Source organism: Vipera ursinii (assembly GCF_947247035.1).
Source record: "Vipera ursinii genome assembly, chromosome: 12".
Taxonomy (NCBI): Eukaryota; Metazoa; Chordata; class Lepidosauria; order Squamata; family Viperidae; genus Vipera; species Vipera ursinii.
The window spans coordinates 15,585,390-15,602,739 of NC_139525.1; the positions used below are offsets into that span (position 1 = coordinate 15,585,390).

The 17,350-nt window shown below is 45.1% G+C and overlaps 1 protein-coding gene across 1 annotated transcript in view; it reads left to right on the forward strand.

Annotated features, from left to right (window-relative positions):
- ARHGEF9 (Cdc42 guanine nucleotide exchange factor 9) overlaps window positions 1-17,350 on the forward strand; it is a 195,620-nt gene that overhangs the window by 131,346 nt on the left and 46,924 nt on the right. Inside the window, exons 5-6 of the mRNA XM_083372328.1 lie at window positions 1,433-1,612; window positions 7,560-7,792. Of these exons, the coding sequence (XP_083228454.1) occupies window positions 1,433-1,612; window positions 7,560-7,792 (413 nt within the window). The remainder of the gene's footprint in view (window positions 1-1,432; window positions 1,613-7,559; window positions 7,793-17,350) is intronic.

A 17,350-nucleotide genomic window follows, 5' to 3' on the forward strand; every position in this document is an offset into this window, starting at 1 on the left:
AACACCTTTTCTTGTGATTTCCAGGTTAAATTATGTAGCTCAGATACCTACAACGTGGTTGGCTTAGCCCACCTTCTGGGTTTGCACAGTGCATGAACTAAGAAGGAGCTACTTGATTCAGAGCAGGCTTGGTTTGATGGCTTATGTCATTTCAGCAAGGTGCTTCCCGATGCAAGGGGGATGCAGTTATCTTAAGTTAAACCAAGACAGCAACTAAGGCAATTTCCCTTGATGAACGTTTTACACTGCATTGAATCCTCTTTCAAAGACTAGGCATGTCTAGTCTAAGGAACAGAAGGACGAGGGGGGACATGATAGCAGGGTTCCAATATCTCAGGGGCTGCCCCAAAGAAGAGGCAGTCAAGCTATTCTCCAAAGCGCCTGAAGGCAGGACAAAAAGCAACGGATGAAAACTAATCAAGAGAGATGCAGCCTAGAACTAAGGAGAAATTCCCTGACAGTTAGAACAATTAACCAGTGGAACAACCTGCTGTCCAAGCAGGGGGTTGGACTAGATGACCTCCAAGGTACCTTCCAACCCCATTATTCTGTTATGAGAGAGAGAGAGAGAGAGAGAGAGAGAGAGAGAGAGAGAGAGAGAGAGAGAGAGAGAGACTGCAGTCAGACAGGTCAGCTGAGATTCTGTATGTGTATGTGTGTGTGTGAATCTTTCCCTTCCCCCTCCTTCCTTCCTCCCTCCCTCCCTCCCTCCCTTCTCTCCCTCCCTCACTCCCTTTTCCTTCCTCCCCCTCTCTCTCTCCCTTCCTTTTCCTTTCTTTCTTCCTTCTTCCCTCCCTTTTCCTTCCCTCCCTCTCTCCCTCCCTCCCTCCCTCCCTTCCTTCCTTCCTCCCTCTCTCCCATCCATCCATCCATCCATCCAATGAGCACTGAAGGGAGATTTTGCCAAATCTTGCTATGCACACTCACTATGAGCCCCCCCACCTGAACTTTACTGACCTTTGTCCCATCTGACCGTTAAGCTGCCCCCTTGGTGCACAGTCTACCTAGCTTGATTCCTTGAGGAGCCCATTCTCCGAATGAACCCCGGGTCATAAAATAACCAACTGCACTGGGGTTATGCAACAAAGTACAATGCAAAGGAAAAAAAAAATCTGAGACTAACCAAGCTCGGCATGTTATTCAGCTGGAACCATAGGATTTTTGACTGACTTGCAAACACGGTCTGTGAATTAGAGTGCGGTTCTTTGTGGCTCCCAACAATACCAAAGGATTAACCATGATTATTCATCCTGACATCTAGGAGTGGCCAAAATACTGATTGAATTTTATACTGGGGATTAAATTTTACTTTACTCTACTAATCTCAGGATAATATTTTTATGGTATCCAGCAATATGTGGTTAGGGAAACAGCCTGTTTGTGGTGCAGTCCTGACTTGTAAACTTTTGTCTTTTTAAAAAATTTCCTTCAGGGTTATTTAAAGCAGTGTCGGAAGAGAAGAGACATGTTCAGTGATGAGCAGCTGAAGATCATATTTGGCAACATTGAAGACATCTACAGGTTTCAGATGGGCTTTGTAAGGGACTTGGAGAAGCAGTACAACAATGAGGACCCTCATCTCAGTGAAATAGGACCATGTTTTCTAGAGCATGTAAGTTTTTCAGAGAGGGAGGAAGTGAATGGGAGAGATCTTCCATTTAGCTTGATTATCTTTGCAAAGTTGGGTTGCTGGGAAGTGGTGGGATTCAAATAGGTGAACAACTGGTTCTCTGTGTGGATGCCGCTTCCGGAAGTCAATTCTGGGCCTGGGCAACAACAACAACAACAAAAATAGCTACCAGTTCTGCTGAAGCGGTGCAAACCGGCTGAATCCCAGCACTGTTGTTGGGCATTTTTTGCGTGTTCCATAGGCAGAATTTCCACACAAACTAGATTCTTGTTTCAAGCTCATTGTGGTTTCCTTAGCCATAATTTGTTGACTGAATCACAGTAAGTTGAGTGTTCACAATAAGTTTTCCCTGAAGTTCCACGGTGGCTTGAACAGCTGGGCCTGACCCTGATTTAGTTAGCTTCAGTGATGTGGGCCTGCGTTGTCAAACACCAGATCTAATTTCCATAAGACATGGGTTTGGGTTTGCACAGGATGGATGTGGGACATGAATAATGAGTGCTGACCACAGAAAGTGAGCTAATGAAGACTAACATCATCTGCCCATACCTAAAATCCGAAGATCCTGTTTTCTGATTACTTGCTAGGAAGCTGCTTCTGCAGTGCACCAAAGTATTTATTCTCCGCTTACAGAAGATAGCAGAAGTTCTTACGGCCCCCTTTTTTCCCTCCTTTCATCCTCCTGTTTTAGGGTGATCCACCGAATGGAAATTACAGGGTAGAGATTCTGCGTAAAAATGGGTTGCGGTAAATCAGAGCAACCAAAACCAAAGAGATTTTAACCATCAGGGCGGTAGGAGTCAATGCCGTATCTGGTACTGTTATTATTAAAAGGTTCCCATCGATTTGCTCCTATCCGTGGATAAATTGAATCATCTTCTACCCAACCTGGCCAACATGCATTTGTCAGTGTTGCCGTAAATCAGGGGTCTTCAAACTTGGCCCTTTTATGACTTGTGGACTTCAACTCCCAGAATTCCTCAGCCAGCATATGAAGTCCACAAGTCATAAAAGGGCCAAGTTTGAAGACCCCTGCCGTAAATGGTTGATTCTGCTTTTTTTTTCCAAACCTCCATTTGGCTCAGGCACACTGTTTCACCTTGGCTGGGGAAGTCTGGGAGCTCAAGTGCCAACATTTTAAAAGTTTCCAAGGTTGAGAAACAAGGCACCAGGCTAGTAACCAGAAGACTTGAATAACAGAGTTGGAAAGGGCCTTGGTACTCTTCTAGTGCAACCTCCTGCTCAAGCAGGAGAACAGACAAGTGACTGTCCAGTATCTTCTTGAAAGCCTCCAGTGTGGGAGCATTCAGAACTTCTGAAGGCAACCTGTTCTACTGGTTAATTGTCCTCACTGTCAGGAAATTTCTCCTTAGTTCTAGGTTGCTTCTCTCCTTGACTAATTTCCATCCATTGCTTCTTGTCTTGCCTTCTGGTGCTTTGGAGAATAGCTTGACTTCCTCTTCTTTGGGGCAGCCCCTGAGATATTGGAACGCTGCTATCCTGTCACCCCTCATCCTTCTTTTCATTAAACTAGACCAGGGGTAGGCAACCTCGGCTCTTTTATGACTCATGGACTTCAACTCCCAGAATTCCTGAGTCAGCTATTCTGACTCAGGAATTCTGGGAGTTGAAGTCCATGAGTCATAAAAGAGCCGAGGTTGCCTACCCCTGAACTAGACATACCCAATTCCGGCAACCGTTCTTTGTATGTTTTAGCCTCCAGTCCCCTCAACATCTTTGTTGCTCTTCTCTGCACTCTTTCTAGAATCTCAACATCTTTTTTTACATTGTGGTGACCAGAACTGGATGCAGTTTTCCAAGTGTGGCCTTACCGAGGCATTGTGAAGTCATATTAACGCTTTACTGTGAGAATAAACTTGAAAGACAGGAGAAAGAGCTGCAGCCTAGACAACTGTCAGATTAACAAAATCTGAGTCCAAATCAGAAATGTAACTTGAGAAAGCATCTCTTTTGTCATTCACTGGAACATGAAGGCAGGGAGGGAAGAGGTACATTCAGGTTTCGGATACTGTAAAGCAGTGTTGTTGTTTTTTCAACCACCGCCCCTTTAAGATGGAATTCTGGGAGTTGAAGTCCGCCCATCTTAAAGGGGCCGTGGTTGGAAAAAACACCACTGTAACTTTACAATACAAGTAGCATTTATATTAATGATTTTAATCTCCTGGCCTGGACTATCTCGAAGGGCCAACACAGGGTGACTTTGGGTGAGTTATTCTCTGACAGCTCTAAGAAGGCTAGCCAAACCACTTCTGAAAACTTCAGAGATTGATCCAGGCGGTGACCTGGAGGCAAGATGGACTCAGAAGCATGAAAGAAAACAAAAATATAACCCAGGCGTGAGGAATAGGATGTTTTCGCTGACTGAAATGGCTCTCACGGACTCGCCGCTGTTGCCAGTTACATAAATACCATTTTACAGGGCTGATGGGATTGTAGATCTCTGTGGAAATGTCAAGAAAATCATGCAACGTAGCTTTTGCAGCTTCTCCTTTGGGGAAGAAGCGGCCCTAAGATGGTGCTTACGTAAGAAAATGCCACTTATCCAGGACGCTGGATCCTTTGAAGTGTAACCGAGTTGCTTTTGGTGTCAACCGCACCAGGCTTCGTTTCATTACCAGGAAAGCTTTGGAGAATGTTAGAGAAATGCATTGCAATTGCTGATGATTCCTCTGCAAGATGCCGGTTAAAACCCTTCTCAGCATCATGTGTCATCATGCCTTAGATTACCGATCCGCTTTGTTTGCTCGCTTTCATTCATCAATTGTCTTTAGCGCAACGACTGGAGTTACGAACGGGCTCTGGGGAAGAGAAAAAAAAAAGGAAAGGAAACAAATCATAACTGCCACAATCCATCTGGGGTTGTCACCGTTTTGCCCCAAAGCCACCTAGTCTGACTTCAGCTATCTGTTTCCAAAATAGGAAGATAAAGAAATTGCATTGGCCAACGAGATTTGGGGTGGGTGGGTGGTGGTGGAACGGACACTTGCATTGATACTGGATGGGAGAAACGAGCCCGTTAAAGGGATGGTCCCACGTTATGGGCCTCTCCGAGGAATCAGATCCTGAATGACAGGAGCCGTGGGGTGGATTCCCGGGAGGGAGGTGCTGCATTCCAGAGGACCAAGAGACGGCAAAGTTTAGAGAGTTTGGGTGGGTGGAAGAGAATTAAGACGGCTCCTCCCTAGAAGTACTCAGCGTATAGATAGTACTCGACTTACAACAGTGACCACTTAGTGACCATGCAGAGTTATAGCAGCACTGAAAAAAGTGACTTATGACCGTTTCTCATTGACCACGGCAGCATCCCCGTGGGTCGTGTGATCAAAATTCAGACGCGTGGCAAGTGACCCATATTTATGACAGCTGCGGTGTCCCCAGGGTGATGTGATCCCCTTTTGTGACCTTCTGAGATGGAAAATCAATGGCGAAGCCAGATTCACTTAACAGCTGTGTTACCAACTTAAGGACTGCAGTGAGCCACTTAACAAGCGTGGCCAGAAGAGTTGTAAAATGGGGCAAAATTCACCTGACAACTGCCTCGCTTAGCAACAGAAACGTTGGGCTCCAGTGTGACCATACTTGGAGGACCACCTGATGCAAGTAGTTGTTTCACCCATAAAGGAGAATATTTGTAGCTCAGGATTGAAGTTAGAGGTCATTACCTAACTAGGTAGCATTATGACTGGCACGGATGATATTATCTAATTTGGATAGTGAAACATCTGCAAGAAAACAAGCTAGCTCAGAGAGCACCGAGGACCCCACAGTTCTCCTCCTCCTCCTCTTCCTCCTGTCTCCTCCTCTTGCTCCTCCTCTTTGTCCTCCTCCTCCTCTTCCTCCTCCTCCTCCCCTCCCCCTCCTCCTCTCCTCCTCTTCCTCCCGCTCCTCCTCTTCCTCCTCCTCTTCCTTCACCCCTCCTCTTCCTCTTCCTCCGTCCTCTTGCTCCTCCTCCCCTCCTCCTCTTCCTCCTCCTTTGTCCTCCTCCTTCCTCCTCCTCTTCCTCCTCCTCCCCCCTCCTTCTCATCCTCCTCTTCCTCCTCCCTCCTCCTCTTCCTCTTCCTCCCTTCTCTTCCTCCTCCCCTCCTTCTCTTGTTCCTCTTTGTCCTCCCCCTCCTCTCCTCCTCTTCCTTCTCCTCCCTCCTCCTCTTCTTCCTCCTCCCCCTCCTCCTCTCCTCCTCTTCCTTCTCCTTCCTCCTCTTTTTCCCCTTCCTCCTCCTCTCCTCTTCCTTCTCTTCTTCCCCCTCCTCCTCTTCTTCCTCCTCCCCCTTCCTCCTCCTTCCCTTCTCTTCTCCTCTTCCTTCTCCTCCTCCTCCTCCTCTTCCTCCTCCTCTTCCTTCTCCCCTCCTTCTCCTCTTCCTCCTCCTCCTCCTCCTCCCTAGTAACTCCACTCCCTTCTCACACAAACGGTCTGGCCTATTCTGCAAGAAAACAGCCAAGCTCAGAGAGCACCTCGTAGATGTTTCAGTTTGGCAACATTTTGGCTTCCTGGCGAAGAACAATCAAAGGAAAGTGCTCCCAAGTAACTCCCCACGTCCGTCTTGGTTTCGGGAGCCTGACAAGTAGGGACTGACAGGTGCTGATCTCGCCAGCCAGCCAGCGGGCCTCGGGGCATGTGCAGAGGGAACTCAGGAAGAGCACGCCTGAAGACGAGACTGCTCCACTCAGCTCTGATCCCTGCAGGGAATCTCTCTTCCTCAAGCCCGCTTCTCTCTTTTTCTCGCGCTTTCCGGAGCTCTTGCACTGCGGTGAGATTTATGGCTCCCCCAAAGGATTCTGATCCGAGTCTGACCTCCTGCACTGGTAATTGCTGGCATGGGAGAGACTGTCAAGTGCCCGAAAAGGAGCCTGTTTGCTGCAGCCCTCAGCAGGGAGCAGTTACTAGCTGGGCTGGGAGGACGGGAAGCTGGTTGCAATCGGCAGTATCGGAACCATGACAGTAGCATTCTTGAGTTACTGAAAGGGTTAGAAGTTAGAAGAAGATCTAACTTCTGTCCCTCATTAAATGCAGGATATGGCACAACCTTCTGCCATTCCAGAGGGTGGACTAACCAAGGAGAGGAGCAATCTAGAATTAAGGGGAAATTTCCTGACAGTGAGAACAATCAACCGGTGGAACAGCTTTGCCTTCAGAGGTTGTGGGTGCTCCATCACTAGAGGTTTTCGAGAAGAGATTGGGCAGCTATTTGTCTGAAATGGCATAGCCCTGTGGAACCAACTGCCCCTTGAGCTCCGGATGGCCCCGGATCTCCGGTCCTTTCGCTGCGGCCTTAAAACATTCCTTTTTCATCAGGCTGACCTAGACTGACGACAGGGTTTTTTAAAAATGTTTTTAATTTTTAATTGTTTAGTTTAACTAAATTATTTGGGCTGTTTATTTAATTTCTTTTAACTTTTGTATCATTGTTTTTTATTGTTGTTAGCCGCCCTGAGTCCTTCGGGAGATAGGGCAGCATATAAGTCCCATAAATAAATAAATAAATAAATAAATAAATAAATAAATAAATAAATAAATAAATAAATAAATAAATAAATAGGGTCTTCTGCTTGAGCAGGGGGTTGGACTAGAAGACCTCCAAAGACCCTACCAACTCTTGTTATTCTGCGTCTGGCTGAACGTTAGGAAAACCACCCAACAAGAGAAGAAGCTTTACAGAGGGACCAAAGACCCAGTAAGATTTCAGGTTTCCATCCTTGGAGATGTTCAAGCATAGGCTGGAGAGCTCTCTGTCTGGAATGCTTTTAATTTAGATTCCTGCTCTAGGTATGGGGTTGGGCATCACACTCCCAGTGGTCTTTTCCAGTTGCGGTTTTTGCCAACCTCTTTGTTGTGATTAAAATCTGCCCTGTAGCTACTTCTTTATGAGACATCTCGCCCGCCCTTTCTGTTTTCCTCTCTGTCTCTCTGTAGCAAGATGGATTCTGGATCTACTCCGAGTACTGTAATAACCACTTGGATGCATGCATGGAGCTTTCCAAATTAATGAAAGATGGCAGGTACCAGCACTTCTTCGAAGCTTGCCGTCTCTTGCAGCAGATGATTGACATCGCCATAGATGGTTTCCTGTTGACCCCTGTCCAGAAGATCTGCAAGTACCCTCTGCAGCTTGCAGAACTGCTCAAGTACACGGCACAGGATCACAGGTAGGTGGCTAAGGGGAGGAGGTAGGCTTGGATTCAGGGCTGGGAGGAGCAGGAGAGGAGGGGGATCTTCTGGGACTGTTGGAGATGGACCCTTTTAGTTCAAGCCCTTTCTTTCTGTCACCAGGCCAAGGATCAGACCCCTTGTTATCTCTGCCTTTCATTGCAGATTTGCCCAGTTCAGGCAGAGCAGGAAGTTTACTTGTGACTTACGACCGCTTTCTTTTCTGAGATGGCAAAACTTTCATTATTACTGATCATTGCAGTCAGCCAGATGTTCAGACTGGATTTGGCATTTTTGTCTACCTGTCGAGTCTTTACCAAGGACCTGGGATAGGCAGATGTGGATGTTTGATGGTATTATAGATATTCTCGCAGGATGGAAGCGGTTCCTAGTAAGGCCGCCTTTTGCAATTGACTAATGGCGAATTAGTCAATGCCAAAGGTGTTCTAGTGGTGCACCACTTGTTTTGGGATGGCAGCCATGGCGCCTATTACTGTTGGTTACTACCCTTGCTTGCCTTTGCCACAGTCTTTCTATTTCTATTTGTAGGTCTTTGTATTTTGTTATCTTCTCCAGTTCTTTCTCATCTATTCTGTTGTCTCCAGGCTCTGCCATGTCCACTATCCAGACTTTTTTGTCTTTCTTATCGACAATTGTTAGGTCTGGGGTGTTATGTTGCAGGTGCTTGTCTCTTTGCATTCTGAAGTCCCAGAGCAGTTTAACTTTATCATTTTCTATGACTTTCTCTATTTTATGATCTCACCAGTTCTTGCTTACAGGTGAATGATATTTCTTGCAGATTTTCCAATACACCATTGTTGCTACTTTGTCATGCCGCTGCTTGTAGTCAGACTGTGTGATCTTCTTGCAGCAGCTTACCAGGTGGCCCACTGTTTCTTCAGCTTCTTTGCATAGGCGGCACTTAATGTCTGTTGCTGTCTTCTCAATTTTGACTTTGTATGCATTTGTCCTTAAGACTTGGTCTTGTGCAGCCAGAATTAGTCCCTCGGTCTCTTTCTTTGACTTTTCTGCTCTTAGCCATTGCCAGGTCTTGTTATTATCTGCTTTCCCAGCTATTTTTTTAATGTACTGGCCATTTAGTGCTTTGTCTTCCCATGACTCTATTCTGTTCTTCATTTGGTCTTTCTTGTAGGCCAGTTTGGTCTCTCCAGTAGTCAGTAAGCCTTCCTGATATACTAATTTCAGTGCATCTTCATCATTGTCCTTCAGATATTCTTCCAAAGCCATTTTTCCTTCTTTAACCATCTGATGTACTTGCAGCATTCTACATCCACCTATTTGCCTTGGTAGATAGAGTCTGTCAATGTCATTGTGTGGATGAAGGGCATGATTCGTTGTCATTATTTTTCTGGTCTTCCTATCCATTGCTTTTAGTTCTGCTAAAACTAAAACTTCCACTATTCCAGCTGTGTATCTAATGACTGGAATTGCCCAGGTGTTTATTGCCTTCATGGTATTTCCTCCACTGAGTTTGGACTTTAAGATCTTCTTCACTCTCTTGATGTAGTCACCTCTAATCTTCTTCCGTGGCAACCAGGACTGCAGGAATTGTGGTCACTAAGCAGCGTGGTTGTGTTTTACGACCACATTGCTTAATACCTGAAATCCTGGTCCCAGTTTCTGTCTTGAGCTGAAATTTTAGAGAGATTGTTTGGCTTCCAACTGTTTGGTCAGATGAAGATAAGGGCAATCTAATAAAGAGATAATAAAAGAAATGTCATTTGCCTGAATTATTTCTTTAGTTTTTGGAGCATTGAAGGGGTCTCTCTCTCTCTCTCTCTCTCTCTCTCTCTCTCTCTCACACACACACACACACACACACACACACACACACACAGAATCCCCAGAATCTTCCATCCATCAAATTTCATCTTCCTTTTTTTCTGAACAGATAGATACCCTTCCAATTGTTAAATTATTGCTATTATTACTATTACTATTATTATTATATAACTTTTATTCATTAAACATGAAACTCAGTCAACTGAACACTCAAATTGACTGGCACTAATGGTTGACATGGGTTGCTGCCAGCATCTAGGTATCAACCAGGTATCTCCTTAAAATGTAAGATGTTCCGAGTAGCGCAGTTTTTTGTAGCTTTGCTGGAGTTATTGCAGGAAGCTACAATTTCTTGATGTATTTTGCAAAGTTTTTGGACATCGTTCCCAGTGCCCCAATGACAATGGGTATCACTGTTACATGTTTCATCGATAATCATGCAGTTTCGATGGCCAGGTTGCAGTATTTCATAATTTTTTTAAAGTTCTTTTTCTTCGACTTTGGCATCTCCTGGTACAGCGATATCAATTAACTGTACGCTTCGGTTCTCTACGACTGCAATATCTGGCGTGTTGTGTTCCAAATGGTGATCTGTCTGTATTCGGAAGTCCCACAAGATCTTAAATTATTATTATTATTATTATTATTATTATTATTATTATTATTATTATTATTATTATTATTATTATTAAATTTACATTTCAAAGATCAGCCTCCATTTGGGCAGGCAGCTGCTCATAGGGACAGAATCTCCCTCTGACATCAGCCAGCGAGTCTCTTTATTTCCTAGCCCATTAGCCATCATTTTTATCTTCCAGCCATCTAAATTTACCCTGCAAGATGCCATCTGGGTGGGAAGCCAGACTTCTGGTCCTTGAAACTCAGGGTTAGCGCGGCACTGTTTGGCCAGGAGCCTCGTCCTCCTGCGAAATCATTAAGGAAAAGGCACGGTTCCCCTCCAGGGAACCGTTCCATAGTATTAATCCATTGGCCTCCGCAAACATCCCTGGCCATTTCTCATCTGTCATTTGCTTGTTGAGCTGGAGCCATCGGGCTTCTGTCTGGTTTTGTTAATGAGTGGATGGCAGGGGAGGGGAAGGCAGGGAGGAGCGGTGGGGGGTGCAGCTCCATTCAAAAAATGACACCTCTAAAAAACAAAAAAATCTTAAAGTGAAGGGAACGCAGGGAGCATACGTGGCTGCGGTTGGAAAGAGGGATGCTGAATGCAGAGGTTCTCTCCTTCGTCTAACAATGTAGACATCAGGAATGTAGGAGGAGACATGGCTCTGTTTCCGAAAGGCAGATGTTTGGCAGTATGTGTGTGTGAGAGTTCTCTCTCTCTCTCTCTCTCTCTCTCTCTCTCTCTCTCTCTCTCTCTCTCTGTGTGTGTGTGTGTGTGTGTGTGTGTGTGTGAGAGAGAGAGAGAGAGAGAGAGAGATCAGCTGATTAGATTGTCCTCTGCTTTTTGCCCCAGTCAGCAGTCCAGTCTGGCTGGAACAGCTTGCCTTCAGACATTGTGTATGCTCCATCACTGGAGGCTTTCAAAAAAGGGACTGGACAACCATTTGTCTGGAATGGTCTAGGGCAGGGGCCTTCATACTTGGCCCTCTTATGACTTGTGGACTTCAACTCCCAGAATTCCTCAGCCAGTGTGCCTGGCTGAGGAATTCTGGGAGTTGAAGTCCACAAGTCATAAAAGGGCCAAATTTGTAGACTCCTGGTATAGGGTGAGGTGGAGGTGTGTTCTCCAAATTTGTGGGCTGGTTTTCTGAATGTTTTGTGACCAGGCCAGGTAACATCTTCAGTGGAATTTAGGGAATGTCAGTGTTCTGCTTATAAGGGCTTTGTGTGGTCAGTAGGTCTTGTGATGGGAGGGTCACATCAGGTGAGGGTCTTGTGATGGGAAGACCTGTATGAAGATTTATTGTAAGCTTAAACTCTCTGCAAGAATCTTCTGCAAGAAAATCTGCAAGAAACTTCTGCCATCGAAGGGAAATTTGTGGGAATTAAGGATAGAAAGGAATTGAAGGTGGACTGGTCTGAAATCTCTCGTGGGCACGCAGAGACTCATGACTGATGATGAATTTGACCCCTCCCTCCAGCTTAGCCAGGTCATCTCCTATAGAATCTGCATTCATTTTGATCATCCACAAGTAATCCAGCGATAGTAATTCCTGCTATAGTTGACAATGGATTTTGACTCAGCTCTCCCATTCATGATCCATAACCTTAACCACTCCACCTGGCTCAGCTTGATGGCTTGATTTGGGGGAAGGGAGATGACTTTCCAAGTTAAATGAATATATGTTAAATGTGATTTGTAAATCCTGGGTTCCAACTTGGGCTATATGAAGCCAGCCACTGATTTCCTAACTGCTGGTTATGATCTCTTTTGCACCTTATCTTTCAGTCTCTGTGTTTGGAAATCTGCTCTTGCCCTATCATCCTTCTTTCTTCTTGAATGAATTTTATGTGTTTATGGAGGTTCTCCATCATCCAGGTCATGGTTGTCCCAAAAATGATTTTCCCCAAAGGCAACAGGACTTTCTTGGGGGTTTTTTTTCCTTTCAAAATGCTTCAGAAGAATTGAAGAAGCTTCTGTTGTGATTCAGGGTCAGCCTGTGGGTTCGACAGTTGGGTCGGACGACTCAGAGGAGGAGGAGGGGGGGTGTTGAAGAGCTTGATGAGAGCCCCCAGCCAGGCCCCTCTCATCTGGTCACGACACAGACCCAGCTGTGTGAGCCTGACAGCGTGGATGAAGATGACCCACAGCTGGCCCTGTTCAAGGACGCCCGACGCAGGAGGCAGTCAATCAGGAGTAAACAGAGGAAGGCAATGGGGCTCCTCGGAAGGAGGCAGAGAGAAGCCACGCCCTGAACTATATTTAAGGGGGAATGAGTGGGAGGGCTGGTTTGCTGAAGGCAACCGCTTGAAAAGCTCCTGTTTCTTGGTTCGTGTCTTGTTCTATTTGTTTTTGTAGCAATAAATTTGGCAGGCGTAATTCCAGCCTCTTGCCTTCTTGTAAAAGGGGTTGTCCCTGCCTTTTCTGCAGGGCCGGTAGCAGGCTGGTACAGAAGGAGCTTCTTGGATGAGAAGTGAAACATTTTCAAAAAACAAAACAAAACCCACCCCAACAACAACCAGAAAGTATAGTTGCTGTTTGGAAAAGCACCTTTGGGATATAAATTTTATTTAAAGTTTTAAGGAGAACATTAAAAAACAACGCCCACTAATATAGAAGAAAGAAAACAAAGCATAAAGAAATAAAAAAGTGCAGAGAGAAAAAGAGCACAAAAGAACAGGGGTTTCTGTTCAGACTGTATAAAACTTGCGCCTTTCATTCCCTTTGCTCCTTCCCACTCAGGGAGCGCACGCTTCTGTGTGCAACAGCACTTTGAGTGGTGGCCACGCAGCCAGAAATAACAAAGGAGTCTCTTGGCAGGAGCTGATGCGGCATTTTTCTGACATAATGCTGAGTGGGAACACACCAGGTGTGCGTGTGGGAGGCCCACAGCCAACCTCATGTGAAAAGGAGCAGCTCTTTGAATGTGGAAATGTACACAGGCACTCTCTGCCCAGGTTCCCCCGTTGGGATCCTGTCGGAAATGCTGAGGTGTTTGTCAAAGTTGTGAGGGGAGTAGTGGCTCCGTAACTAACCCATTTGAGAAAGGCAGTGTTTGCAAACTACCGCACTTGGAAACTCCCACATCTCTTCCTTGTGACTAAGTTACATACTAGTTACTAAAGAGAAATTTTCCTATGTGTTAGGAATCGTTGTGCAGAGGTCTCCTTGTGCTACCAAGGAGTTGCACAGACAAGGAAGGGTACTGAGAGCAGTAAGAGTCACACAGTAACCACAAGAGTACACTGAGTTGTGAAAGCAAAAAGTACTTTACTTTTGAGGTGGTGTAAAAACAAAAATGCACGGTCAAAAATAAACAGTCCAGGTCATACACAATAGTAACAGTCCAAGGAGTATTCTAAATGCAAAGTCTTCTTACTGGTCCAGAGGTCAATACACAGTTGTTCAGGTTTATCACAGTACTGTAGTAAACCAACAGTACAGCAAAACAGCAATAGTAGAGAGAGCAAAGAATTCAGAGAGAAAGAAGCTACGTTCCTAGCTCCCTCTTATGGCCATGAGAACACTTACACACCCATCGGCCAATTAACATCTTAAAGTCACAACATCATAGTTTATATATTTTCAACCCAACTATGTAGGCTATCACCATATGCCTAACACTATGGATGAGAACAAACAACCAGTGGATCAGCTTGCCTTCAGACGTGGGTACCCCATCACTGGAGGCTTTCAAGAAGAGACTGGGCAGCTACTTGTCTGGAGCAGTACAGACTGTCCTGCTTGAGGGTTGGACTGGAAGACCTCCAAGGTCCCATCCAGTTCTATTCTGTTATCACTGGAAGTTTTCAAGAAGAGATTGGACAGCCATTTGATCGAGATGGTATAAGGTCTCCTGCTTGAGCACGGGGTTGGACCAGAAGACCTCCAAGGCTAGAGGTTGTGTTACTTTTCATTGGAATTTGCTTTCAGAGCAGCTCTGGCCATAGATTCTTGGGTAGAGTTGGGTATTCTTGTCTCTCGACATGCAGGCCAAATTCATGTAGGTGTGAATGTCCAGCCCTTCTTTGTGCAATCATTGTCCCATCGGTTTGCATTTCCCTTGGCTTCCTGGTTTCCTTTTGAACCCCGAGAGAAAATGTCAGGGTGAAAGTCCTCCCATAAACCTTTTTTTTTTGAGATTGAGAAGGATGGGCGGTTGAGGAGGAAGAAGAAGCCACAGAATACAATTCACTTTCAGGAACGCAGTAACAGAAGCTCAAGAATACCACCAGAAAAGTATTTGAAATCACTTCTCGAGGGGCCATGAGAGTAAGGTGGAGAAAACAGGCAGAGAAGAGATTGAGATAGAATTTGGCAGAGTGTTGGTGTAGGGCAATTTCCCCCCCCCCCCAAAAAAAAAAACTTTGACAACTTTAAAATGCGCGGATTTCAATTCCCAGAATTCCTCAGCCAGCAGAAACACTGCTATAGTGGCTTCCCTCTGACTTTTTCACATCATTTAAACCCCGGAGAAGTTTTTCCCGGGGATCAAAAGTCTGGGCCCATTCAACAATGAAGAGAGAATTCTTATAGCAGGCCAGCTGGTGGACTTTTAAAGAGACAGATGTTTATGCTTCTATCTCCATTAAATCGTTGTTCAGATTTTCCTCTGCGGGGGGGGGGGGGGTAGATTTAGACCTCTCTATGGACTCTCCTGGCCAGGAACAGGAGGATGCCAAGGAGGTGCCCGTGGTTTTGAACCCAAAAAGACCATTCTCTGTACTCTGAACCATCAAGATGGCACAGAATCTGGGTTCTTGTTTCTGGCTAGACCAGCCTTCCTCAGAATGGTCATTTTCTGCATTTATGGACTTTTATGTCCCCAAAAGTCTCCACCAGCTTGGTTATTTCTGAGAATTTGGGAAACCCAATACAGATTCCCATAATAGCGAGCAATGTATATAAAAGATAAGGTTGTGCATCATACGTGTGTTTTGGAGCCTTCTGGAATCCATTTTGCAAATTCCAAATGAGTATACAAGTTGATCCACAACTGATTGCCAGATGGATTTCTCATCATTAAGCTGGACCCTCTATCTGGGGTCAGTAAAGAAGGCTGGTGTAAATTAAGTCAGGCTGCTCTATGGAACTCATATGTGAGGGGGTGCCTGACTGAAGGTGCTCCCCAAAGATCAGGGCCCCTATGTGGTCTTCTCCAAAAGAAACCTGATCAGCCCTCCCAACCAATTCGTCTCCAGATTTGTTGAGTATCAACTCTCATCATACCTGCAGAGTAAGTATACAAAGATTGGCGAAGGGAAGTAGGCATGCTTGTTGCTGTTGTTAGTTGCCAAGTCGTGTCCGACCCATCGTGACCCCATGGACAACGTCCTCCAGGCCTTCCTGTCCACTACCATCTTCTGGAGTCCATTTAGGCTCACGCCTACTGCTTCAGGCATGCTTAGCCTACCAAAAAGAAGGCTTAGGAGAGACCTGATAGCAATCTTCCAGTACTTGAGGGCCTGTCACAAAGAAGAAGGGGTCCACTTATTCTTCAAAGCCTGTGAGGGGAGGACAAGTAGCAATGGCTGGAAGCTCATCAGAGGGAGATCCAACCTGAAAATAAGGAGGAATTTCCTGACAGTGAGAACAGTTAATCCATGGAAGAACTCCCTTCCTGGAGTTGTGGAAGCTCCCTCACTGGAGGGTTTCAAGAAAAGTTTGGACACTCATTTGTCCAGGATGGTATAAGGATTCCTACCTTTTGAGGGGGTTGGTTGAGAAGACCTCCAAGGTCCCTTCCATCCCTATGATTCTAGTCAATGTAGCTTAAGAGGGAAGATTAATGCACATCTGGAGGGCCTCACATTAAAGTAGATGGCTGTGAGTGCTTCTTCAAGGACTTTCAACCTAGTTTCCTGAAGTGGGGTGGGGTAGACCAAGTGAAATGTTGATAAAAAAATCAATCATATCTCAACAACCTACTGTTTTCTTTTTCCTCATTAGTGAGAAGCCAATATTGTGCCCTGAGTTAATCATAAATTATGATGACGCCAACAAAGCAACTAGCTAGTCTGTCTCTCTCTCTCTGACTGAAATCAATGGTATGGTCTTGGAATGGAAAATATAGCACACGGTAGAAATCAATACCATTGACTTTATTTTTGTGCAAAAGATGGATTTTTTTCCCCGGCCCCGGCGAGACTCGCACTCACGCTTGTGCCCACACAGAGACACCCAGACCATTGAGTATGTGTTCATATACACATTGCAGAGTTTAATTACCTGCATAACATTCTACTATGAGAACAAACATCAGTGGCGGGATTGAGTACAAAGAAAGTAGATCAACGTTATGTTAACTTCTTTGCGGTTTCTAAAAAGATCTCTTCTCTTATGAAAGAGGGTTTTTTTTGTGTTGGAACCAATCTGAATCAGTCACTGGGACCAAAAGTTTGTTCTTCTAAGCTTTTGGACTTGTGCTAGAACCCTAACCCACAGGGAACTTCTTTCTCTCCAGAATGTGTGCACTGGGGTGTTCTAAGCGTTGTATTTATGTGGGGCCTGGTTATGGGTGGCGTTAAGTTGTTAATTGGGGTCTTGATGGCTGGCTACTAAGTCTTAGTTATTGTTTCCTTGTGGCGCCTAAGTATCTAATAAGCTGCTGATAAATCAGCACTCCTATTGACTGACAAGGGGACTCGCTTCCCAGACGTGTCAATCATTTCTCCGGCTATAGGTGTTCATTGCCTTGTTCTCAGGATGCGTGAGAATTCCTTTAGCGTTTCTCCTGGTGGACTTTTTGAGGTTTTGTGTTTTAGGTTGCAATGGATGCTGCTGCTGCTTAGAGTCTGTATGTGTTTATGACATGGCTTTCCATCTCTCTTGTAGACTAACTGGCTGTCAACACTTCCTGATATGAAAAGGCTTAGGGTAATAGGAGTAGAGAAAGTCAAGGAATTTATATCCCCCTAGAGAAGGGATTTCATAATTAAAGATCAGACACATGTGTGCAGATTCTTGATGACTTTGGGACAAAATAATACTAGGCTTACACTTATGAGAAGGTGACAAATTTTTCTTTTCTTTTGAAGAAATTCATCAAATGTCATCTGATTGAAGCAGGAGTGCTGGAAAAACTTGTAGAATAATTCTAACATAATTTCACACCCATAAAGGAGCTTGTTAT